This window comes from Schistocerca gregaria, chromosome 8, assembly GCF_023897955.1.
Source record: "Schistocerca gregaria isolate iqSchGreg1 chromosome 8, iqSchGreg1.2, whole genome shotgun sequence".
Lineage (NCBI taxonomy): Eukaryota > Metazoa > Arthropoda > Insecta > Orthoptera > Acrididae > Schistocerca > Schistocerca gregaria.
In genome coordinates this window covers 263,552,637-263,579,032 of record NC_064927.1, presented here as the reverse complement: position 1 = coordinate 263,579,032, position 26,396 = coordinate 263,552,637, and the positions used below count along the sequence as shown (strand labels likewise).

At 37.1% G+C, this 26,396-nt stretch overlaps 2 protein-coding genes across 8 annotated transcripts in view; one reads left to right on the top strand and one right to left on the bottom strand.

The window, feature by feature from the left end:
* Positions 1-26,396, bottom strand: part of LOC126284279 (dynein axonemal intermediate chain 7-like) — an 828,882-nt gene that overhangs the window by 505,700 nt on the left and 296,786 nt on the right. The gene's annotated exons all lie outside the window — the stretch shown is intronic.
* LOC126284278 (toll-like receptor 13) overlaps positions 1-26,396 on the top strand; it is a 213,424-nt gene that overhangs the window by 171,866 nt on the left and 15,162 nt on the right. For 6 of the 7 annotated variants that reach the window (XM_049983100.1, XM_049983097.1, XM_049983101.1 and 3 more), the window contains 3 exons: positions 3,378-4,569; positions 11,541-11,861; positions 23,711-23,986. In XM_049983100.1, the coding sequence (XP_049839057.1) occupies positions 3,378-4,569; positions 11,541-11,861; positions 23,711-23,986 (1,789 nt within the window). The remainder of the gene's footprint in view (positions 1-3,377; positions 4,570-11,540; positions 11,862-23,710; positions 23,987-26,396) is intronic. The other variant, XM_049983102.1, reaches the window with a different exon arrangement.

Sequence of the window (26,396 nt, the reverse complement as noted above, 5' to 3'; positions counted from 1 at the left end):
TCAACAATGATATATAAACATAGGCTTCCACGGCCATTGTCACATTCAGTAAAAAAAATTTCTGGGTTTGTGACACCATTGTCAATATATATAAAACTGCCAATGTTTCAGTCCCTGTTGCAAGTGACCTTCTTCAGGATGTTTTATATATATTGCCAATATGGTAAAAAATGCAGAAAAATTTTATTGACTTAATGACGATAGTTCAGGTACACAGGTCAACATTGCAAACTGAAGATGAGGAGATAGAGAGAGTATTTGAGGATACTGAAAAAGTAATACAGTACATAAAGAAAGATGAAAATCTAATAGTTATGGGGGACTAGGATACAGTTGTGGGGGCTGGGCTAGAAGAAAAAGTTACAGGGGAATATGGGCCTGGGCAAGGAATGAGAGAAGAGAAAGAGTAATTGAGTTCTGTAATAAATATAAGCTAGTAATAGCAAATATGATGTTCAAGAATCACAAGAGGAGGAGGTACACTTGGAAAGGCCACATAATACAGGAAGATTTCAGTTAGATTACATCACTGTTAGACAGAGATTCCGAAATCAGATACAGGATTGTGCAAGGCATACCCAGGAGCAGATATAGACTCAGATCACAATGTAGTAGTGATGAAGAGTAGGCTGAAGTTTAAGAGATTAGTCAGGAAGAATCAATACACAAAGAAGTAGGATACGGAAGCACTAAGAAACGCTTTAAGTTCTCTAAGGCTATAGATACAGTAATAAGGAATAGATAAGCAGGCAGTACAGTTGAAGAGGAATGGACATCTCTCAAAAAGGCCATCACAGAACCTAAAATGAAAAACATAGATACAAAGAGGGTAGCTGCAAAGAAACCATGGTTAATAGAAGAAATACTTCAGCTAATGCACAAAAGGAGGAAGTATAGAAATGTCCTGGACAACTCAGGTATGAAGAAATACAAGTCACTGAGGATTGAAATAAATAGGAAGTGCAGGGAAGTTAAGATGAGATGGCTGCAAGAAAAATGTGAAGAAATTGAAAAAGATATGATTATCGGAAGGACAGACTCAGCATACAGGAAAGTCAAAACAATCTTTGATGACATTAAAAGCAAGGGTGGTAACATTAAGAGTGCAAAGGGAATTCCACTGCTAAATGCAGAGGAGAGAGTGAATAGGTGTGAAGAATACACTGGAAGCCTGTATCAGGGGGAAGATTTGTCTGATGTGATAGAAGAAGAAACAGGGGTCAATTTAGAAGAGATAGGGGATCCAGTATTAGAATTAAAAAGAGTTTTGGGACTTAAGACCAAATAAGGCAGAAGGAATAGATAACATCCCATCACATTTTTTGAAATCATTGGAGGAAGTGGCAACAAAATTACTATTCACATTGTGTGTAGAAAGTATGAGTCAAGACTGCAAGAGGTGACAAGTATGAGAATTATCACAGAATCAGATTAACAGCTCATGCATCCAGGTTGCTGAGAAGAAGAATATTCAGAAGAATGGAAAAGAAAATTGAGGATGTGCTAGATGACGATCAGTTTGGTTTTACGAGAGGTAAAGGCATGAGAGAGGCAATTCTGACATTGCTGCTGGTAATAGGAGCAATACTAAAGAAAGATCAAGACATGTTCATAGGATTTGTCAACTTAGAATGTGTTTGACAATGTAAAATGGTGCAAGATGTTCAAAATTCTGAGAAAAATAGGGGTGAGCTATAGGGAGAGATGGATAATATACAATATGTATAATACCCAAGAGGGAATAATCAGAGTGGATGACCAAGAACAAAGAGCTCATATTAAAAAGGGTGTAAGACAGGAACATAGTCTTTCACTCTTACTGTTCAATCTGTACATCCAAAAAGCAATGGTGGAAATAAAATAAAGGTTCAAAGTGGAATTAAAATTCTAGGTGAAAGGATATCAGTGATATGATTCACTATGACATTGCTATCCTGTGTGAAAATGAAGAAGAATTATATGATCTGCTGAGTGGAATCAACAATCTAATGAGTACAGAATATGGAGTGATAGTATATTGAAGAAAGACAAAAGTAATGAGAAGCAGCAGAAATGAGAACAGCAAGAAACTTAACACCGGGATTGTTGGTCATGAAGTATATGAATTTAAGGAATTCCGCTACCTAGGTAGTACAATAATCAATGATGGATGGAGCAAGGAGGACAGCAAAAGCAGATTAGCAATGGCAAAAAGGGCATTCTTGGCCCAGAGAAGTCTATTGGTAACAAAGACAGACCTTAATTGGAGGAAGAAATGTGCGCCTGGCGTACAGCATCGTATTGCTGTCATGAAACATGAACTGTGGGAAAACTGGAAAAGAAGAGAATCGAAGCATTTAAGATGTGATACTATAGATGAATGTTGAAAATTAGGTGGACTGATAAAGTAAGGAATGAGGAGGTTCTTCACAGAATCAGAGAGGAAAGGGGTATGTGGAAAGAAATGACAAGAAGAACGGACAGCATGATAGGACATCTGTTATGACATGAGGGAATGACTTCCATAGTACTAGAAGGAGCTGTAGAGGGCAAAAACTGTAGAGTCAGACAGAGATTGGCATAGATCCAGCAAATAATTGAGGATGTAAGGTGCAAGTGCTACTCTGAGATGAAGAGGTTGAGAGGTTGGCACAGTAGAGGAGTTTTTGGCTGACTGCATCAAACCAGTCAGAAGCCTGATGACCAGAAAAAAAGTAATATGTTGTGCCATGGAATGGAAGGCAGCACGTTTCTGTGTTACTGGGCATTGTGAACATGAGGGTGTTTCAATGTCGGTTGTTGTGGGTTTTCGGTAAATTTTGAAACTGTGTGTATTTGTAGTGATATCTATGTTAAGGTATAAGAAATTAATGGATTTTTCAGCAATGTCCATGATGAACTTTGTGTTTTTGTCTAGTGGGTTTAGATGTTCACCAGTATTAGGATACCGTGCAATTAAGGGAAACTGCTGTTGCTGAGACAGAAGTAACTCTATCCAAGATGATACTGCATTAATCTGTTGTAGTCTATCTTTTCCCTTTCACGGCTTAACTGTCTGAATGGACGTTCTCTATTGATTGAAATGACTGTTTTATTAAATTTTTATAAATAATTAATTATATTCAAACTGTTCTTTGGAAATGAAGTGGTTCATTATTTCATCAAGATTCTAAAAATTATGATAGTATCAACTTAATACAGATGATAAGTATTGTAAGATTCTTTTTCAGAATGATGTTGTGTAATAGCCATTACTACAGATTTATTTGCAATAATACGACTCATAAATTATTGTTTGTGACAAATTCCTGACACTTCAAGAAATTACAATTGCACTGTACAAATTTTATTTGTTTGAAGAAATACAGGTTTCTGACTTCCATCACTTTATCTTTCAGGAAATGTGATCCAACCCAACATGCTCCACCAGAAAGGCAAAATGAGAGGATGCTGCAGGATGTATTTCCATATATGCCCAAACTCAGAGAACTTAGTCTTGCAAACTGTGATATTACTGTTTTTCCAGAAAATACCTTTCATAATTTAGAAAATCTGAGAAAACTGTCCATACACCAAAATTCATACAGCAAGTTTGAACAAGGGATATTTCAAAATTTGAAGAAGCTGAAGTACTTGAATATGGGCTATATTGCATCAGAGGAGGATTTGGAAATAGATTTTAGAGGCCTTAATGAACTTGAAGTTCTGGATGCTAGTCATACTAGACTTCCAGTGACAGAATATACATTTTGTAACTTACCAAATTTAAAAGAATTACAACTTAAAGAATCAGGAGTACTAACCTATAACCCAACAGTTTCAAAATGTTTGACAAATCTGGAAGTTTTAGATCTGTCTGGTAACCAAATACTATGTGACCACTTTTATGAAATATTCAATGAAAGCTTGAACCTAACGAAATTAGGAATGTCTGACTGTGAGTATCATAATTTGAAGGAAGAATCAATTGCTGGGTTTGTAAGAAACCTGAAACAACTAAAATTTCTTTCTCTTGAAAGAAATAAGTTCGCTTCCATACATGCATTAAAGTTTATAGGAGACTTAAATAACTTGGAAACACTTAATCTAAATGGAAACAACTTAGTTTCATGGGATAATGATGTTTTACCCAGTACTGTAAAGTTGAAAAATGTATTTATTGCCTCAAATCAAATTACTAGCATCAGTAGAGGAATGATGAAGGGTTTCTTAACATTGAACACACTGGATGCATCAAACAATCCATATCTCTGTTACTGTAGCTTAAGTGATTTCAATAAGTTTGCTCAATTACTTAGCGAACGAAAGAAAACCTGTGAGAAGTTTTGTGCAATGACTAATGGTATGCAGCATCAAAAAAATTCTTCATGTCTCGAAAAATGTAGAAAGGAAAGCAAATATAACAAAGATTTACAACAAATGATTGATAATGTCAATGGCAGTTATAAAGCTGAAGAGATTACGCTGGAAATTAAAGGGTGGCGTGAAGGAACATATCAATGTTTAGACAATTCTGGCAGGACAAATATTCAGAATTTTCAGTTTGAAAACTGGCAATGTTTTCCTAACAGGATAGGTTACTCATCACCGGTAAGGATAAAAATTCTTCTAAAGCTCTTTCAAGTAAAATAATAAGAATGATACATCTTAATGGACAACAGTATTGACTTATTGCCATTTATGTAACATTTCCTAAAAACTGTGTGTGTGTGTGTGTGTGTGTGTGTTTGTCGGCATGGAGGAAGGGTGGGAGAATATTGACTTACTGCTCATAAATGTAATGTCAGATGGATCCAACGTAAATGTAATGTCAGATGGATCCAAGTACACACAAAGCAAGGTATGCCCAGTTTCACTTCTGCCACATTACCTTAAGATTGCAGAGGCCCCTTTAATGATCTTGAATAGTTACACTTATTTCTAGTGTATTTACTCATAAACATTTTTTGCCTATAATGAAAAACATTTCACCTTAATTGTTGTGTGCGTAATCACAAAAAACTTTAGCAACCAAACAAAGGTAATGAAACACAATGTGAGAAATTGAATATGGTAATAAAAATAGGGATGGAGGGGGAAGAGAGAGAAGGTATAAAAGTAAAAGGAAAGGTGAAAATAAGTAATGTTGGGCAGTGAGGAAACAGTAAGAGATGTGAAGTTAATGGATAAGGGGTGAAATAGGGAAAGGGAAGAGCTGAAAGAGGACATAAAAGCAGAAGACTTTCACGTAAGTTGATATGAGCTGAGTGTGCACCAACACAATAAATGATTATTGCTACAAATGCAAAACCATCATGCAAATCAAAGGGAGAAATAAATGTGATCATTAAATGTGCCTGCAGACAACACATCCTGATCATAAGCTTTGCCTTTCTCTTCAGCCTATATTAGACGGACATTTTTGGTTGCAAATTTAATTACAACAATCAGAATTAATTCATAACTTCCGGAAGGATAAAAGCTGTGTTCGAGACCAGGACTCCAACTCAGGCCCTAGCATTTTGCGAGCAATGCTTTTACTAACAGAGGTATGCAGGCACAGCCCACAATCCATTCTCACGCTTCACACTTCTGCGGTACCTCTTTCCACTTTCCAAATTTCACAGAAGCCTTCTAGTTGAAGGGTACACAGGGTGTTCAGTGATGCTTAAGAAAATAAATAAACTGAATTTTCAAGGGCAATTTTAGTTTCTTCCTGGGGTCATATTGTGCTTAGTTCCTAACCAATTTTAATTAATTTTGTGACAAAATCCACAAAATTTGAAAATATATAGGAACAAAAGTTGGGCTATACTCTTGCAATGTAGCTGCCTACTGTGCTCCCACTGAAAGAATTTCCACTGTCATTGACCCAACACCTCCAAATAGCTACCTAAAATCTAGCCTCAGACATCAAATATATTGACCACCTCCTTCAAGTTTCCACCATCCTTACCCATTTACCTCCTGGATCCCTACACACTACTGTTGATACCACCCCTCTATACACCAACAATCCTCATGCCCATGGTCTTGCCATTATCAAACATATCCTCTCCTAACTTCCTCCAGACTCCAAATGCACCGCCTCCTTCCTCATAAACCTTACAAACATTATCCTGACCCACAAATACTTTTCCTTTGAAGAGAAGGTACCAACGTATCCATGAGCTGTCTTAGAGGACACCTTCCTAGCCTTCCAAAATCCCAACACCCAGTCTGGTACAGAATCATTGATAATATCTGCATAATCTGGACTCAGCACCAAGACACCCTACCCATATTCCTTCACAGCCTCAACACAGTCTCTCCCATTCTCTTCACTCGGTCCTCCCCTACCCAACACACCACTTTCCTGGACATTGACTTCCACCTCTCTGATGGCTCCATCCACATCTCTGTCCACCTTAAACCCACCACCAATCAAAAGCAGTTGCATTTTGCCAGTTGTCATTTTTTCGACAGTAAAATATCCCTGTCATGCAGCCTAGCCAACTGTGGACAGCATATATGCAGTGATTAGAACTTTTTTGCCCAGTATGATGGTCACAAAAACTTTCACAGACAGGCAATACCCCACCCCCACACTCCTAGTCCACCAACACATTTTCTGTACCATATCCTCATTCACTCTCAATTCTCTCACAACCCCAAAAAACTAGCTACAAAGGAGCACCTCCTCATCCCCCAGTATCACCTTGGACTGGAATAACTGAACCATATCCTTTGCCAGGGTTCTGATTATCTCTCATCCAGCCCTGAGATGTAGGACATTCTATCCAAGATGCTTCTCAACCACCTGAAAGAGGCGTTCTGTCACTCATCCAACCGACCCAACATCCTGGTCCATCTTTTTACCACTCCCACCCCCTTGCCACAGGGACAATATCCCTGTGACCAGACGAAGGTGGAAGACCTGCTCAATCCATCCACCCAGCACCCTCTTCTCCAGTCCTTTCACAGGCTTATACTATACCTCAAAAGCCAGATCCATTGTGAAAGCAGTTATTTTGTATACCAACTCTGCTGCCAACCTTTTTATATCTGTATGACTACCAACCAGTTGTCTACTAGGATGAATAGTCACTACCAAACTGCTGCAAATAACAAAGTTGACCACATGGTTGCACAAATAAAGTGAGCTTAGCAAGCTCAATTTCAGCCTGCCTGTCTGGATTCTTCCCTCCCATTACAAGCTTCAATGAACCATGCAGGTGGGAGTTATCCTTACAACACTCCCTCCACTTCCATAATTGTCTGGCTTCAGTCTCAGGAAATCCACTGCCCTTGCAGCTTCATCCAAAAATTTAGCTTGTCATCCCCCCTGATTCATGTCCCCACATTGGTTTCAGTGTGTGATACTCCCCACCAGCCCCTATGATTATGTATTACTACATGCCTAGTCCATACACCTACCACCCTCCCTCTGCATTCTTAGCCAGTAAACCGAGTTGCTCCCTCCAAACTGCTAGTTACACCATTAATCCCTATCCCTGCCTCCATCTGCTCTCTACCCATCCCACCCAACACTAGCCCCACCTCGACCGGTCTACCTTCTGAAACAAAACCTTGGCATTTTTAGACCAGGCATAAGTATGTATATGAATGTGTATGTGTTTTCTGTGCGTATTTTACTCTAGATTATCAAAGTATGACTCTGAATGCTGCCAAGTTTTCTTTCTTTTGTTTGCATCTCTCAATAACTCTACACTTTTGCTTTTCAATGAGTGCTCTCCTCTAATCCAAAAGTATTACAATTACATATTTTAATGAAAATGTACAAAGATAACACAGTTATATTCACATATGTTACAATCAAAACTTTGTCGGATCCATTAAATGTTTTCATATTGTCTGTTCACTGTGGTCTACAGCTCAAGGACTGGTTTTATGCAGCTCTCATGCTAGTCTATCCTATGCAAGCCTCTTCATCTCTGCATAATTGCTGCAACCTATACCAATATGAACCTGCTTACTGCAATAAAGGCTTATTCTCCATCTAGATTTTGTAGACACCCCCCCCCCCCCCCCCCACACACACATCCCTCTACTACCAAATTAATAGTTTGTTGATGCTCAGGGTGTGTCCTTTTATAAATCCTTTCTTTTAGTTAAGTGGTGCCATACATTTATTTTTGTCATTATTTGATTACAGCCTCATCATTAGTTACCCTATCTAACCATCATATCTTCAGCATTCTTCTGCAGCATCACATTTCATAAGCTTCTATTCACTTTTCTAGTGTTTCATTCCCTAATTTAATTCTCCTGGTACTGCATCATTTAATTAAACTGCATTCCGTGAGCCTTGCTTTATACTTATTCATATTCAACTTATAAATTATTTTTGAGACACTATTCCATTGCTGCCTCTGACAGACTTATGAAGTCATCAGCAAATATTAAAATTTTTATTTTTTTCTTCTCACCCCTTCACCAACCTTGTCACCCACAACTTTAAGTCCCCTTTCCAAATTTTGCCTTGGTTTCGTTTATGGTTGTTCAGTATACAGACTGGACACATTAAGGATAGAATACAACACTGTGCCACTCCCTTCTCAACTACTACTCTTTCTTATCATCTGTATACCACATAATTTTCTATCACACAAATCTAGTCATGCAAAATACCCAATCGTCAGTCATTGTTTTGGGTTGTCAACAATGAATCTCATTATATATTTTTGTAGTAATTCATGAACTTTGTTGTCTACCATCCCAATATTTCTTTTAGGTAATATATATTTCTGCATGAGTTTTACAGAACTTAATGGCTATAAAGTGTTCTGTTTCACAAGTACAATCTATCCTGCTGTACCCCCCCCCCCCCCCCCCCCCCCGCCACTTCAATTATATACTACTCTCTCATCTTTCTCAGAGTCATGGCTTGACAAAAATATGGAAACACATTGAGAAATAGATCCTTCAACATAAATGCAGATGCTAGCCAAGCCTGCAGGTGGTGCTGTTGTATTTTATCATGAAAGTCACCTGTACAATGCCATCAATATCGTGCAAGTGCCACTCATGGTCAGAACACTATTCTTTGTAGTTGTGAGTGCTTTACATCACAGCTAAATGAATTTGAATGTGGGCACATCGTTGGTCCTCATACAGTGGTTGCTTCCATCACCAAGGTGGCCAAAGTGGTTTTTGTTTCAAGAGGGCCCACATCAAAGATTAATATCACACACTGGGGAAGTGAAAAAACATCATTCAATAAGCCACAACATGGACACAATTGTGTGTTGAGTGACGACAGATAGCTGCTGAAGAGGATTGTTATGAAAACAGCTGCAAGTCGCTGCAGAACTGAATGTTGCAGTTATGAACCATTTCAGCATCAAAGCAACACAAGGGAACTGGAAATTACTGGTTGAACTAGAATTCCAAATCCACATACCAGTGATGCAAATTCTGTAACAAGAAATTGTGGAGTCAAAGCCATAAAATCTGGACTATGTGCCAATATAAGAATGGTATTCAGTTAGAAGATTCTCATTCCACACTGTTTCCCTTGATATGGCATATGCCCTCCCTGGCCTACAATTCAGACTGCATGCGACCGTGGTGAAAAACGGTAGATGTTTGGTGACGATTTGGGCAACCATATAATGGTATTCCATGTGCTCGATGGCTACTCAGCAGGATCAACTTCTTGCCAAGGATTATCTGATCACTTTCACTGATCAGATCAAGTGCATGGTTCAATATGTGTTCCCCAGTGTTGACGTTGTGTTCCAAAATGCCAGGGCTACTTTGAAAATAAGGGTGGGTGATTGCTATCTACCTCCATCATTGTTATCTCAACCTGCCAAATTTTTCGGGAATAATGATACAAGATTCCCTTGAAAATCATAAAGAGCCTGTATTTATCAATTCTGAGAGGATCGGGAACTGTTCTGAATGCCAATAGTTTTCCTACACATATTGTGGATGTTAATATGTTGTGTGTTTGGTGTTTCCACATTTTTGTCCACCTCCTGTAGTATAGAGGTCTGCTGTCCACAGTATGCATTACATCCAAAGGTTTTCTTGGTAGTAAAATGTGTTACCATTGCACTAGTCATGTAGAGGATCAAAACATATTTGATTGATATCACTGACAGTTATGCAATCGCTGTATTTTCTTTCACATAATTTGTTCCATATTGGTGGTTTAGTAGCTTGTTAGCCTGTAAACAACAGATCTTGTATATTCATTATAACTTGTTTTATATTTTGGTGATGTGACATTAACATTTACTTCTGAAGTGTACCATTTTGTATGAGGCTGACAGTGTCCTGTGATGTTTAACAAACTGCTCAGATCCTCAAATTTTGGAGTAGGTATTTACAATAGCTCATATTTTAATGAGAATTCTCTTATGAAAACCAAGTTTTAATTGTTTTCTCAGTGGGGATGAACACCCATTTTTGGAATTAATTACAATCCATTTATTCAGTAATGTGACACAACAGATTTTCAAGACTCCATGAATATATATTCATTGGAATCTTGGTATAGTGGCATAAAGTAATAGTCATTGTAACCACCTGTGAAAGCTGCGAATGCAAATATCTTTGGAAACGGCCATCACAAAACTGATTTAGGATGCTACAACATTTTCATTCAATTATTTATTATGTCCTTTGTCTCTGCTTTTCCCTTCTAAAAAAAGAAGTTCAGAACTGTAAGTTTATATGTATGTGGTAAGAGAGTTAGTGTTCTTCAGTAAAAATTTAACAGCTCTCACTGCTGTGTAGTCATGTAAAAACATATGACATTAATTGAACCCTACACTCAAAGTTGATAATTATCTTCTACAACTTGTTATGTTATATGAAACCTTGTTGTGGAAGATAATGATTATATAAGAGATCATTCCTTGATTATTAGTTCATTCAATGTTTCAAAATGCTGCCAACATTTTAGTATTCATATTTCTGCAATCAGTTCATTACTTTTTTAAACTGATGCATTTACAGTATTGTTATCATCGTGATCATGATCATTCTTGTTGCAGTCATTACCATGGAGACTGGCTTGCTATAGCTGTCTGAGCTTATCCACCTTGTGAAAGTCTTTTCAGTTCAATGGCTAATGTACCCTACATATGTTTGAATTTACTTCCTGTATTCAATCCTTGGTATCCCACTGCAATTTTTACTCTCCTCTCTTTCCTCCACTACCAAATGAATTAACTATTTCTTGATGGTTCAGGACGTGTCCAATAAACTTGTCTCGTCTTTCAATCAAGGTGTGTGTAAAATTATTTTTCTCCCCAATCCTCTTAATTAATTACTTGACCATCTAATCTGCAGGGTTTTTTTCTGTAGCACCACATTTATAAAGCTAGTGTTCTCTTACAGTCTGTAACATTCATAATTTACAGTATATTTATGAACTTTAATAAATGGGAGGAAAAATCATATCAGATTTCCAATTGTAGACTGTAAGCATCACAAACCATCTTGAAGTTCAAATCAACAAAATAGCAGCTGACTCTGATAAGCCCACAGCCCATAAATAATGAAAAAATAATACTAGTAAATATCTTATTTGCTGTAATATTTCTGACTTTTTGACAATTATATTCTAGGAAGAGCAAATAATGGCAACGTGGAAGATTGTTGTCATTGTACTGAGCTGTGTCATAGTACTGATGCTGGGAGTATGCTACTGGAAATGGAAATACATATATCAGTTTGGTCGAGCAGTACGCAGTGTCACATTGCTCCGTCTGCTGAATGATGAAAAAAATTGTCCCAATAATGGAGAAGTTGGTGCTGGATCAGCGTTCTCGTATGACGTATTTATATCATACAGTGATCCCAATAGACAATGGGTACTTGAAGAGCTGGTGCCAAATTTTGAGGAAAACTCAGATCTGAAAGTATGTCTGCATGAAAGAGATTTCCAGGTAAGCCATAATTTTTTTCCTTAAGATATGTGTATATGATAAGTTCTATGTGTTAGGTATATAGGTCATAATGATGTTTTACAATAATGCTAATACAACTTAACTTAATTCATATTTTCTATTGCTATACAAATTTTTTAATGCACAGATTTTATAATAAGATGCCACTCAGTTCTTTGGGAAACTTGTTGTTCTCTTACTGAGAGACTGAAACATGAACATTTTTCTTTTGAAGAGGAGATTCCATTTTGCCCAGTACTGTATTCAACTGAATAACCCAAAATCAGAATTGAATTATTTTGCACAAATTACAAATAAACAGCATTCATAATGCAAAAATGATCAATGAATATATCACCTTATAATGGATCAGCGAAAGTAATCAATGTCTGAAATGCAAACTGTACTCACCAACTTCCAGCAGGAGAAAATATTTAAAACATTTGAAAATGCCAGAGCTTCTGGCAGAAAGAAGGGCAGTGAAGGAAAAGGACTGGTAAGGTTTACAAAATGAGAAGAATTATGGAAAAGTGGCCAAGAATGCCAGGTGATGCAGATTTACTGGATGATGGATGGGATGTGTCTTTCCTTCTCATCTACATCTACATCTACATCTACATTTATACTTCGCAAGCCACCCAACGGTGTGTGGCAGAGGGCACTTTACATGCCACTGTCATTACCTCCCTTTCCTGTTCCAGTCACGTATGGTTTGTGGGGAGAACGACTGCCAGAAAGCCTCCATGCATACTTGAATCTCTCTAATTTTACATTTGTGATCTCCTCGTTAGGTTTAAGTAGGGGGAAGCTATATACTCGATACCTCATCCAGAAACGCGCCCTCTCAAAACCTGGACAGCAAGCTACACCGCGATGCAGAGCGCCTCTCTTGCAGAGTCTGCCACCCGAGTTTGCTAAACATCTCCGTAACGCTATCACGCTTACCAAATAACCCTGTGACGAAACGCACTGCTCTTCTTTGGATCTTCTCTATCTCCTGTGTCAACCCAACCTGGTTTGGATCCCACACTGATGAGCAATACTCAAGTATAGGCTGAACGAGTGTTTTGTAAGCCACATCCTTTGTTGATGGACTACATTTTCTAAGGACTCTCCCAATGTATCTCAACCTGGTACCCGCCTTACCAACAATTAATTTTCTATGATCATTCCAATTCAAATCGTTCCGCATGTACACTCCCAGATATTTTACAGAAGTAACTGCTACCAGTGTTTGTTCCACTATCATATAATCATGCAATAAAGGATCCTTCTTTCTATGTATTTGCAATACATTACATTTGTCGATGTTAAGGGTCAGTTGTCACTCCCTGTACCAAGTGCCTATCCGCTGCAGATCTTCCTGCATTTCACTGCAATTTTCTAATGCTGCAACTTCTCTGTATACTACAGCATCATCCATGAAAAGCCGCATGGAACTTCTGACACTATCTACAAGTCATTTATATATATTGTGAAAAGCAATGATCCCATAACACTCCCCTGTGGCATGCCAGAAGTTACTTTAATGTCTGTAGACGTCTCTCCATTGATAACAACATGCTGTGTTCTGTTTGCTAAAAACTCTTCAATCCAGCCACACAGCTGGTCTGATATTCCATAGGCTCTAACTTTGTTTATCAGGTGACAGTGTGGAACTGTATCGAATGCCTTCTGGAAGTCAAGGAAAATAGCATCTACCTGGGAGCTTGTATCTAATATTTTCTGGGTCTCATGAAAAAATAAAGGGAGTTGGGTCTCACATGATTGCTGTTTCTCGAATCCTTGTTGATTCCTACAGAGTAGATTCTGGGTTTCCAGAAACGACATGACACACGAGCAAAAAACATGTTGTTAAATTCTATAACAGATCAACATCAGAGATATAGGTCTACAGTTTTGCGCATCTGCTCGACGACCCTTCTTGAAGACTGGGACTACCTGTGCTCTTTTCCAATCATTTGGAACCTTCCGTTCCTCTAGAGACTTGCAGTACACGGCTGTTAGAAGGGGGGCAAGTTTTTTTGCGTACTCTGTGCAGAATCGAATTGGTATCCCATCAGGTCCAGTGGACTTTCCTCTGTTAGTGATTCCAGTTGCTTTTCTATTCCTTGTCAGCCATTTTTTCGTTTGTGTGAGGATTTAGAGAAGAAACTCCAGTGCGATCTTCCTCTGTGAAACAGCTTTGGAAAAAGGTGTTTAGTATTTCAGGTTTCTGCATGTCATCCTCTGTTTCAATGACATCATCATCCCGGAGTGTCTGGATATGATGTTTCGAGCCACTTACTGATTTAACGCAAGACCAGAACTTCCTAGGATTTTCTGTCAAGTCGGTATATAGAATTTTACTTTCTAATTCACTGGACGCTTCACACATAGCTGTCCTTACACTAACTTTGACATCGTTTAGCTTCTGTTTTTCTGACAGGTTTTGGCTGTGTTTAAACTTGCAGTGAAGCTCTCTTTGCTTTCACAGTAGTTTCCTAACTTTGTTGTTGAACCACAGTGGGTTTTTCCCATCCCCAACAGCTTTACTTGCCATGTACCTGCCTAAAATGCATTTTATGATTGCCTTGAACTTTTTCCATAAACATTCAACATTGTCAATGTCAGAACAGAAATTTTCATTTTGATCTCTTAGGTAGTCTGAAATCTGCCTTCTATTACTCTTACTAAACAGATAAACCTTCCCCCTTTTTTATATTCCTATTTACTTCCATATTCAGGGATGCTGCAACAGCCTTATGATCACTGATTCCCTGTTCTGCACTTACAGAGTCGAAAAGTTTGGGTCTGTTTGTTATCAGTAGGTCCAAGATGTTATCTCCACCAGTCGGTTCTCTGCTTAATTGCTCGAGGTAATTTTCGGATAGTGCACTCAGTATAATGTCACTCGATGCTCTGTCTCTACCACCTATCCTAAGCATCTGAGTGTCCCAGTCTATATCTGGTAAATTGAAAGCTCCACCTAAGACTATAACATGCTGAGAAATTTTATGAGAAATGTATTCCACATTTTCTCTCAGTTGTTCTGCCACTAATGCTGCTGAGTCGGGAGGTCAGTAAAAGGAGCCAATTATTAACCTAGCTCGGTTGTTGAGTGTAACCTCCAGTCATAATAATTCACAGGAACTATCCACTTTTACTTCACTACAGGATAAACTACTACTAACAGCGACAAACATGCCACCACTGGTTGCATGCAATCTATCCTTTCTAAACACCGTCTGTGCCTTTGTAAAAATTTCACTAGAATTTATTTCTGGCTTCAGCCAGCTTTCTGTACGTATAACGATTTCAGCTTCGGTGCTTCCTATCAGTGCTTGAAGTTCCAGTACTTTACCAATGCAGCTTTGACAGTTTACAATTACAATACCGATTGCTGCTTGGTCCTCACATGTCCTGACTTTGCCCTGCACCCGTTGAGGCTGTAGCCCTTTCTGTACTTGCCCAAGGCCATCTAACCTAAAATCCGCCCAGTCCACGCCACACAACCCCTGCTACCCGTCTCCTGTCTCATTTATTTACGTGTTCCATGGATCATAATTGTGACCTCTTGTTAGGATATGAAATGAGTCAAATTTACAAATATAGTACATCTTCCTTGCAGAAAATAGGCTGACCATTTACATACTTCTACACATTTAGAACATCTTAAACACAGTAGAAAGAGCTGTCAAGCAGGTGTGACTTCAGTTTCTAGTTGTTCTGTTTGAATTTAATTTTATTATCAGTTAAATTCTGTCTATAAATGGGTAGGTGGTCAAAGACTTTAATAGCTGAATATTACAGTCCTTTTTGTGCAACACTAAGTTTGATAGATGAAAAATCTAAATATTTTCTCCTTATAGTATTATATTTATGAATATCATTGTTGTTTTCAAACTGTGGTTGACTGTTGACAACAAACTTCATCAGGGAGTAAGTGTACTGTGATGTTTCAGAATACTAAACAGGTTAAAGATCTTTCATTAGGGGTTGTAGACTGGATTCTTCATATTTTCCTCACTACAGACTTTTGTGCAATATCACTCTTTCCTCGAAGGTTACTCTAGTGAATGGGAATAAGAAAATTAAGTCAGTTTCTTACAGTTTCATTTCCAAAATCTGATACTATCCATGAAGCTAAGCTGCATAATGTTTAAGAACGTCTGTAACTTGTAGCTTCAAGTTAAAACTCTTATCAATGTAAACACCAAATATGTTAGACTATTCTGTTTCATTTTCAGATTAACCCTCATGCATTATTTCAAACAGTGTGGTCAAGCTTGGTCCCAGTTCTGAAATGCATGTATCGCCTTTTATTTAAGTTCAGTAATGATCTATATGCAGAGAATCAGATTTTAAAACTCCCTGGCAGATTAAAATTGTGTGCAGACTGAGACTCAAACTCAAGACCTCAAGACCATTGCCTTATGTGAGCAAGTTCCCTGTTGACTGAGTTACCCAAGCATGACTCATGATCCATTCTCACAGCTTTACTTCCATCAGTCATACTTGGGTAACCCAGTTGACAGAGCACATGCAAAGGTCCACAGTTCAAATCTCCGTCTGCACACAATTTTAATCTGCCAGGAAGTTTCATATCAGTACACACTCCACTGCAGAGTGAAAATTTCGTTCTGGAATTAGATATCAATTTTCAAGAAAATGTTATTTACATTTTCAGTTGCTGAATTTGGGCTTGATTATAATATTTGCATTGTCAGCAAGGAGAAAAGTTTTTGCCTCTTGGATATGTGATGGAAGGTCACATATGCTGGTATACAGGGTGTTCCAGGAAGAATGGTTAATATTGTTGTATGAGACTTGTGGTCTATAAAGTCAGAAAACTGCCTCAAATTGGTCTAAAAAACTACTTAAGCTACAACGTATCCACATTGCATGAGATTTTCAGTATTCTTGACACCCTTAGTGATTATTCCCATTTCTAAGATGTTGTTTCATTGAGTACACTCCTTGAGTCTCTAACTGCATCCTTTTAGTAACACAGAATGAAAACCAGTTACCATCAAGTTCACTGGTATTATCATATCTGAGCTTCTCCAGGACAATATGGTGAACTGCACAATCAAATGCTTTGACAAGTCACAGTAAACACCAGTTGGGTAACATTTTGTCATAGAATTTTGTATAATAATATTATGAAGAGTATAGCTGCTGCTAAACATATAGTTGGGATGCTGTGTTCAGGTAGGTACAGCAACAAGACTGTCAGAAAGTGAGCTTTCGCCCAACAAGGCTTCATTGAAAATACACACACACACACACACACACACACACACACACACACACACAAATTCATGTTGTATGTTGTTTATTTTCAGTGAAGGCCTCATTGGCCAAAAGCTCACTTTCTGACAATCTTTTGTTGTTCCTACCTGTGACTCAGCATCTCTGCTGTATGGTGAGTAACTACTATACTCTTCATAATACTGTTACATTCCATTCTGAATTTTCCATTGTTAACTTTTGTGTAATGTGATTTGTGAATTCAAAAATTAATGAAAATTGAGGACATGATGGTTATGGGAATATAGGATGTATTTGCACGGAAAGTTCCCACCTGTGCAATTCATAAAAGTCCAGGACTGGAGCATTTTTTTAATTTATTTATTTATTTATTTTACAATCATGATAACTCCTTTCCTTCTTTCCCTGTATTTTCCCCACATAAATGGGCTACTAATTTATAATCCTCTGTATTTAACACTTATTCTGCTATTTACATAGCACTCAGACAGACCTAATACATCAACTTCCTTCTGATGTTTTAGTATAAACAATTAAGAAGTTAATGAAGTTCATTTTTGACATTCTTATGCATAATAATAAAAATAACCATAAAAGTTTCTTTTGTGTGCAATGTGTCATTTACTTGGAACTTTTTTAAGGAAGTCTGTTTGAATGAGGTATTTAACCCAAAAACTCTTACCTCCCACACCTTCAATTACAAGAATTTACAGGAATTCTACAACTGGTAATCGTTTGAACCCCTATCCCCTGTATCATCAGCTAGTAGTTCCGGTAATCTGTCTATTCTCATCCTGATAACTTATAGGCCATGTATTGTGTATCTCTTTCTCTTAATAGCAGCAACTGCTGCAGCACCACCAGAACTCAACTCAAAGGCAGCAGCAACTTGGTCTGTTGACTGTTGCTGGTTAACTCGCCTGACAGCTTTGTTCATCCAGGGTTGAATGTGCCACTGCAGAACTTCAGCAAAGCCCACACTTGTGTGTGATTTTGCTGCACTTAGCTTCTACAGTCATTCCTGATACCATATTCTCTATTGTTGACCAAACTGTTCCTGCCCTTCCCCATTTCACCATCTATTAATACCTGGTTGTCTGCACTCACATCCCAAGTCAGTGTCTCAATATCCCATGTCACCCAGCCAAGGCTAGCACTCACCTTTCTATCACTTTTGATCTGGTATCTCTTGATTTTAGTTTTTTCTTCAGATGTTAGCTGTCACAATTTTTAATCTCAAATTACAAGACAGTTACTAAGTGAAGCATTTCGTAACTTGAGAAGGTACAAAAGCCACACGGGATTAGCCAAGCGGTCTATTGCACTGCAGTCATGGACTGTGTGGCTGGTCCCGGCGGAGGTTCGAGTCCTCCGTTGGGCATGGATGTGTGTGTTTGTCATTAGGATTATTCAGGTTAAGTAGTGTGTAAGCTTAGGGACTGATGATCTTAGCAGTTAAGTCCCGTAAGATTTCGCACACATTTGAACATTTGAACAAGGTACAAAATAAATCTACAAAGCTCTCTTTCTTCTGTACACTAATCAGCTATGGATGAGTCTCTGACCAGAAAATTGAAGCACTTTTGCTTTAATAAATGCATGTAATAGATATGTACAGAGATAAAAAACAAGTGGATGACAAAATATTCAGAAATAAATTTATTCCCATTTTAGAAGCCACTGCCAGTTATTCACGAACATACATTCCTTGAAGAAATTTTCTGAGTATCTAGATTGGGGTATTGAAGATTTCAAGTTATACTTTATACTAAAATCAACCTTCACACTCACTGATCCTTTCTTCATGGACTTACAACATAAATATACCTTCCTAGAAGGGCATCAAATATTGGTATAGAGCAAAAATATATCAATTTATGGCCATTTAAGTATATAAATATAGGCTGCTAATGACCCTTTTAGTATGACATATATAGAACTATCATTAATGTTAGCAGTAATGACTGTTGGGTGAAATATCAGTTTATATTAGTTGCTTCAATGTTGTAATGTATTGTGTTACTGTTCTTCATATTCATGATGTTAAAGTATAAATTACATGTAAAACTATCATTAGTGTTAGCAGAGGTGAATGTTGAGTCTAATATCAGTTTATAACAGTTGCTTCATTGTTAGTTAGTTGGTTGCATTTTCCATTGATCAATCCCACTGTATGGTAGCCCTTATGATGTGGAACGTGTCAAGTGCACAAGAAATGCACATATGAAACAAAAAATTTTAAATATATATATTACAATACAGCGTTAAAGATTAATATTTCTGTTATTTACCCCATTCCCTTAAATGATACAAAATGCATATACTATATTTATAGACTGATTTATTTATATTAAAGAATTCATCTATGGTATAGAAGGAGTTGTCAAGGAGATATGATTTCAATCTATTTTTGAAGCTATTACTGCTGTCTGTCAGACACCTTATTTCATCTTGTAATTTGTCAAAAAATTTTGCAGCAGTATATTTCACCCCTTTCTGTGCCAAATATAAATTGAGCAAAGGATAGTGTAAGTCCTTCTTTCTTCTGGTATTATAATCATGAATGTCACTGTTATTTTTAAACTGGTCCATGTCATTGAGAACAAATTCCATCAGTGAGTAGATTTACTGTGAGGCTGTAGTAAGAATTCCCAATCTCTTAAAAAGATGCCTACAAGATGTACGACTATGTACCCAACACATTATTCTAAACACTTTTTTTGAAGCAGTGAATACTTTTTGTTGAAATGTTGGCTTACCCCAAAATATTATTCTGTACGACATCAGAGAGCGAACGTATGCAAAGTATGTTAGCTTACTAATTTCTGTGTCCCCAAAATTGTCAATTATTCTGATTGCAAAAGTTCCTGAACCTAATCACTTTAGGAGATCCAAAATATGAATTTTTTTAGAAGATCCAAAATATGAATTTTCCAATTAAGATTCTCATCTACATGTACACCCAAAAACTTAGTATGCTCTACCCTGTCTACTGACTTGTGTTGATGTGTTATATGTCTTGAAGGATCTGTACTTTTTTCAGCAGAAAATTGGATGTACTGTGTTTTTTCAAAGTTTAGAGCAAGCCCCCATTTGCAGAAAACCAATTAATGGCTTTTCCAAAGACCGTATTTGTACCATTTTCAATTGGACTTTCTTTTACTGGATTGATAATGATGCTTGTATCATCAGCAAGCAGTGTCAGTTAAGCTTCCTGTTTCAGATAGGAATGGAGGTCGTTCAAATATATCAAGAACAGGAGGGGACCCATGATTGAATCCTGTGGAACACCTAATGTAATTTCACCCCAGTTAGATGAAGTGGCTAACTTATTTAAATCACCTGACCCATATAAGGAAACTTTTTGCTTCCTGTTCTGTATGTATGACTTGAACCACTCATATGCTATTCCATTTATACCATAGCATAGTAATTTCTGTAACATAATGTCATGGTTCACACAATCAAATGCTTTGGATAAGTCACAAAAAATTCCTACGCGTGACATTTTACTACTTAAAGACTCTATTATGCGGACAGTGTAATTGTATATTACTGTCTCAGTGGAACAGCATTTTTGGAATTCGAACTGTGATTTACTGCGTATCCCATTACTGTAGAGATGGCTAACCATTCTTGAGTACATTACTTTCTTGAAGATTTTTGAGAATGCTGTAAGCAAGGATGCATGCAGATAATTATTGACATCTGTGGTGTCCCCCTTTTTGTAGAGAGGCCTGACAATGGCATATTTTAACCTGTCTGGGAAAACACCTTGAATTAGTGATGCATTACATATGTGACTCAGAACATCAGCTGTAATTGCTCCGCATTGTTTTAATATCTTATTAGAGATGTCATCTACTCCAACAGAACATTTGTTTTTCAGAGATTTACTAATTTTATTTATTTCACAAGACATTGCTAGGTGAAACTTAATCTGACAATTTTTTTTCAAAACAGACTCTTCCATGTACTGCCTAACTTTTTCTTTTGAACTGTTCTCATCAATTTTTTCTCCTACACTTAAGAAATGGTTGTTAAATATCTTAGCTACTTGTGTACTGTTGGTTAGGATGGTCTTGTTCTCTTTAACAGTAATACTACCTACCCCAGTGGTTACTTTTCCTGTCACTCTTCTAACAACATTCCATATTGATTTTATTTTATTGCCAGAGTTGTTAGTTTCTTCTCTGACATATATACTTCTTGATTTCCTTACAACTTTTCTCAGTATGTTACAATAATTTTTATAGGGTAAAACTAATTCTGGATCTTTACTAGTACTGCTGTCTCATACAGTTTTCATTTTCTTTCTGAAAACACTTCAATACCAGTAGTATTCCAAGATTTCTTTAAAAAAGTGTGTGGTGTTACACTTAATAATTTTCTTTGGAAACAATGTTCAAAGAGGGATATACATTTATCAAGAAATATGTTGCACTTATCATTAGCATTTCTCTCATTATATACATCTCCCCAATTAACATTTCTTAAGCTGTCTCTGAAGTGCTGTATAGATACCAAGTTAAGTGTGCCTCAGACTTTTACTTAATGGTTTCTGAACTGTACACCCTGTTAGGGTTTGTAAGTTAATCAGTTGTGCATCATGGTCTGAAAATCCATTTACCACAGGGAAAGCACTTGTTTGTTTTACATCCTCTTTCTGTACAAATACATTATCTATTAGCATGCTACTGTCCTGAGCTATACATGTAGAGAAATTGATCACTGATTCTAAATTATATGTTGTTAATAACACTTCTAGTTCACTTTCCCTATCAAAATTACGTAGAAAGTTTACATTGAATTCACCACAGATTAACAACTTCTTTTTGTCTGACAGACAGTATAACAGGGAGTCAAATTTTTTTATGAACAGCTCCCAGTCTCCTAATGGGGACCTGTACGCTGTTTCTATTGTCAATACTACATTATCTAGCTGAAGTTCACATGAACAAACCTCGAAGTACTGATCAACACAAAATTTGCTTACTTCAACAGTTTTGCATTTATACCCTTGTTTTATAAAAATGGCAGCTCCTCCTTTATCCATCCTAGATCTACAAGTGTGATATGCTAAATTATAACCACTTATACTGACACTACCCATGCCCACAGTTACATGGTGTTCAGACAGACAGAGTACATCAGTCTCATTCTTATTTTTGAGATCATGTAAACACACTAATTGGTCATCTACTTTATTTTTTATTCCCCTGATATTTTGATGAAGTATGTTGATACTGCCCTTAATTTTACCCTTATTGTATGCGAAGTTTCTTTTATTCTATTTATCTTGATTGTCATCTGTCTGGACTTTGACTTTCACCTAAAAACCCTGTCTGTGTGGACCTATTAACGACATGGATCACCCCTTGTGTGATTGTGGACCCCCTTACAAATTCTGCTAATAGTGAAGCTAACTTACTTTTCCCCATTCTATTCAGATGCAGGCCATGTGTAGTGTATCCCCACCTACCAATAGCATTTACTGGAACAACACTTATGTGACATTTTGCCGATGTCTGGAGCATCCTGTTTAACTCAGTGTTAACATACCTTACAGCAGTGTTTACCCAGGGCTGATCATGGCACTGAAAGACCTCCACAAACCCCACATTTGTGTGCTCAGTTTCTGCTTCTGTTTTATCCAAGTCACTCCTAATATTGTATCTTGGTTTCATAGCCAGGCTGTTTCCTGCTCCCCCAACTATAATTACCTGATCTTCCTTCTCAAAGCCCCTACATAGCTGACCTACGTTTCCTGTCACCTGGCTAAGGCTATCACTTGGTTTCACAAAACTTGTGACCTGGTACCCTGCACCTAATTTCTACTGAAGCTGCTGGCCCACACCCCTCCCTTGACTGCTGCCTATAAGCAGAATTCTTCTTCTCCTATTCTGGTTTGATCCCGACCTGTCTTTTTTCTTTAAGCTAATATTCTGCTTCAACCTACTTTCAACTAAATCTGGATGTAATAACGTATTGTGTTGTTCTTCATATCCAAGATGTTAAAGAATAAAGTACATATAAAAAGCAAAGCTCCAAACTACAATAACAACAAATCTGACGTCAATTCTAGAAGAAAGAATGAGTGGAATAGTGATACTATAAACTTTATTTATCAAGTTTCTAAGTGGAACTGAGTACTTCACATTTCTCTAGGACATAACTTAACTCTACTATGCTAAGATAACACACATATACACTAATTCTTTTATTAATTGGGGTTACTATTCTATCTTTAAATGGGATGCTGCTTGTTGATTATGAATAAATGCTTAGCATATTTCACAATATTACTCACTAAGATAAGTTGAGAACAAATTTGTTCTTGTATGTACTTTTGTTTGCTGTTTTGTTTTATCATAAATTAGCTTTGATATGTAACTTACAACCTGGCCAATCACTAAGCCTGTAGATCCTGTGCCATAAGTCATAAATAATACTTTCCATAAACAAGAACTATTACACACTTATAAATTGCTTACGAGTAAGAAGTAAGTCTCATGGAACAGTAGTATTCTATATTTATATCATTTTCAACAAATGATATAAGAGGATGATTTTTTTAGTAATAACAATTTTCCCAGGTTGGCTTGAGCATACTAGAGAACATTATCTCATGCATGGATCAGAGCAGAAGTATCTTGCTGGTCATCTCACAGGCTTTTCTTCGCAGTCAGTGGTGTCAATTTGAATTACATATGGCACAACATCGCTTGCTTGAGACTCGACGTGAGGATTTGATTCTTGTTCTCCTCGAGGAGATACCAACAAGCAGAAGACCCAAAATGCTGCGTTACCTAATGCTCACCAAAACTTACATACAGTGGCCTGGATATGATGCTGGAGCAGAAGAACTCAAAGTAAGAATTATAATATGATTGTTGTTGTTGTCTTCAGTCAAAAGATTGGTTTGATGCAACTCTCCTAACTAATCTGTCCTCTGCAAATACTGCAACCTACACCCATTTGAATCTGATTACACTATTCAAACACTGTCTCCCTCTAAAAGTTTTACCTCCCCCACTTTGCTCCCTTACCAAATTAACTATTCCTGGATAATTCTGGATATGTCCATTCAGCCTATCACTTCTTTTAGTCATGTTGAGCCATAAAGCATTTTTCTCTCAGATTTGATTCAGTACCTCTTTATTTGATATTCCATATGAAATTCTGTATCGTGCTCCTTATGATTTTGTTGTCTTCTATTCATCTTTGCTGATGACGAGTCTTTGACTTGTTGTTACTCTCTGAGCATGCTTGCATGTGTTGTTACACATATCACATATTGTTCTTTTTTGTCAACGAACAAATGTTTTAAAACTAATGTTTCTTGCTTGCAACCATGCTCTGCTACACATTTTCTCAATGACCTATGGGCCCAGGACAGAAAGTAAAAGTTGGAAGTTAAAAACGTAACTATTGCGCAAACATTTTTGTATTTCTGGTTAACCAGCTTGGAATATCAAGATGTCAGAAGAATATGAAAGCAAATATCAAGTTGAAAACAGTTTTGAAATCTGGAAATTCTGCACATGAGACAGGCCAGATGAATTAGATTTGTTGGATCTTACTTTAAACAAATAGACAGAGCAAATGAAGTTCTAGAGAGTGACATGGAAAGGGAGGATACTAAGAAAAACAGATTACTCAAAAATCTCTCAAATCATGATACAAAGTGTTGCTAAAAAATAATGGAATGAATTACATACAACCACCTGAAATATGTGAAAGACTGCAGCAGCGCATTTCAAATGTGGAAAAACTTTTGTGTCCCATTTGAAAGAAGAAGCATTGCAGTCAGTATTTCTACATAAACATTTACCTCAGTTAAATTTCAATCCATCAAAAAGCACAATGCATAAACATTTCATAGAATTTGACAATTTTTGGTCAACAGGCACACCAGTGAAGAAACTGATGCTGAGTGTCATCTTTTGTTAACAATGCACAAGGCTGTGATGACATTGTAACTGCAATTAAGACATTAACTACAGAAAATCTGAAGTTCAGCTTTGTAAAAAAAAAAAAAAAAAAAAAAAAAAAGAGCTCATGGATTGTGGAAATAAATGTGCAAACTCTAATAAAGTGCAAACACTTAAAAGACAGATAGTGATCAAGATTGCAAAAATCTGAGCTTCTTTAAAGGCGACACAGTTCAGTAAAACAGATGTTGTCAGATATGTCATTGGAAAAGCAGTACCAGTTTTGATTAAAAATATTTTATTTGTTCACGAACTACTGTCAGTGCAGTCTTCTGGAGACAGAGGTATGGAGAGAGAGAGAGAGAGAGAGAGAGAGAGAGAGAGAGAGAGAGAGAGAGAGAGAGAGAGAGAGAGGGAGGGCGAGGTGAAAATGCATGCTATGAAATTTTTCAGAAACTCTTAGAGACATGCACCATCTGCAGAGAAGGCAAGTAAACAAGATTTCCACAAAATCTGAAGAGGGCAAGAGCGAAACATCCACTGAGACTTTCCTAGTGACATCATGAGTGAGAGCTACATTATTGCATTTATAGATGATTATAGTCAATATGCAGCAAAATAAATCTGAAGTACTGAAATATGTTAAACAGAATTAATCCATTTGAGGATTAGTGCATTCCACTGCTATAATGGAGGTGAATATTTGTCAAACAAAATGACAAGTTTCTTTGAAGAGAAGGGAGTCCAGTATGAATTGATGATGAAATAATTGCAGCTTTGGCAAATATCAAATTGATGTCAGTGCAAGTGTGAACATTTTATCATTCTTCATGTTTGATATCTGGAGTATACAACTGTCTTTGTTTCCTTATTCTTTGGTCTAATTCTTGTGTATGTTGAGAATGTGTGACATTTAATGAGATTGTATTTAATGTAAAAAAAAGTTGTATAATACTTTACTCACATTGTACACTTTTAATAATGGGGGCATGTGCAAACTACCCCATAGTGATGACCCAAAACTTAACTGTTGCATAAAACTACATTCTATTGTCATTCCTGAATGTGTCAAAGAAGGAGGATCATAACAACACAGTGATCAAACATGGGAAGGCAAGTTTATCTTCAGCAAGTAAAGCCTTGTCATCGCCACCAACATCAAATGACAGTCAAGATGCACCCTGCCCACACAGGATCAACAATGTGAATCACCAGCATTCTGACCCAAAAAATATAACTGTGGCTCGTGTAACTGGTTGCCACCTTTGGCCAGCAGGGAATTTGTGTCAGTTCAGATAAATATACAATGCTTATGTCACAGCTGGACCTTAATGAGATTGAGCACATG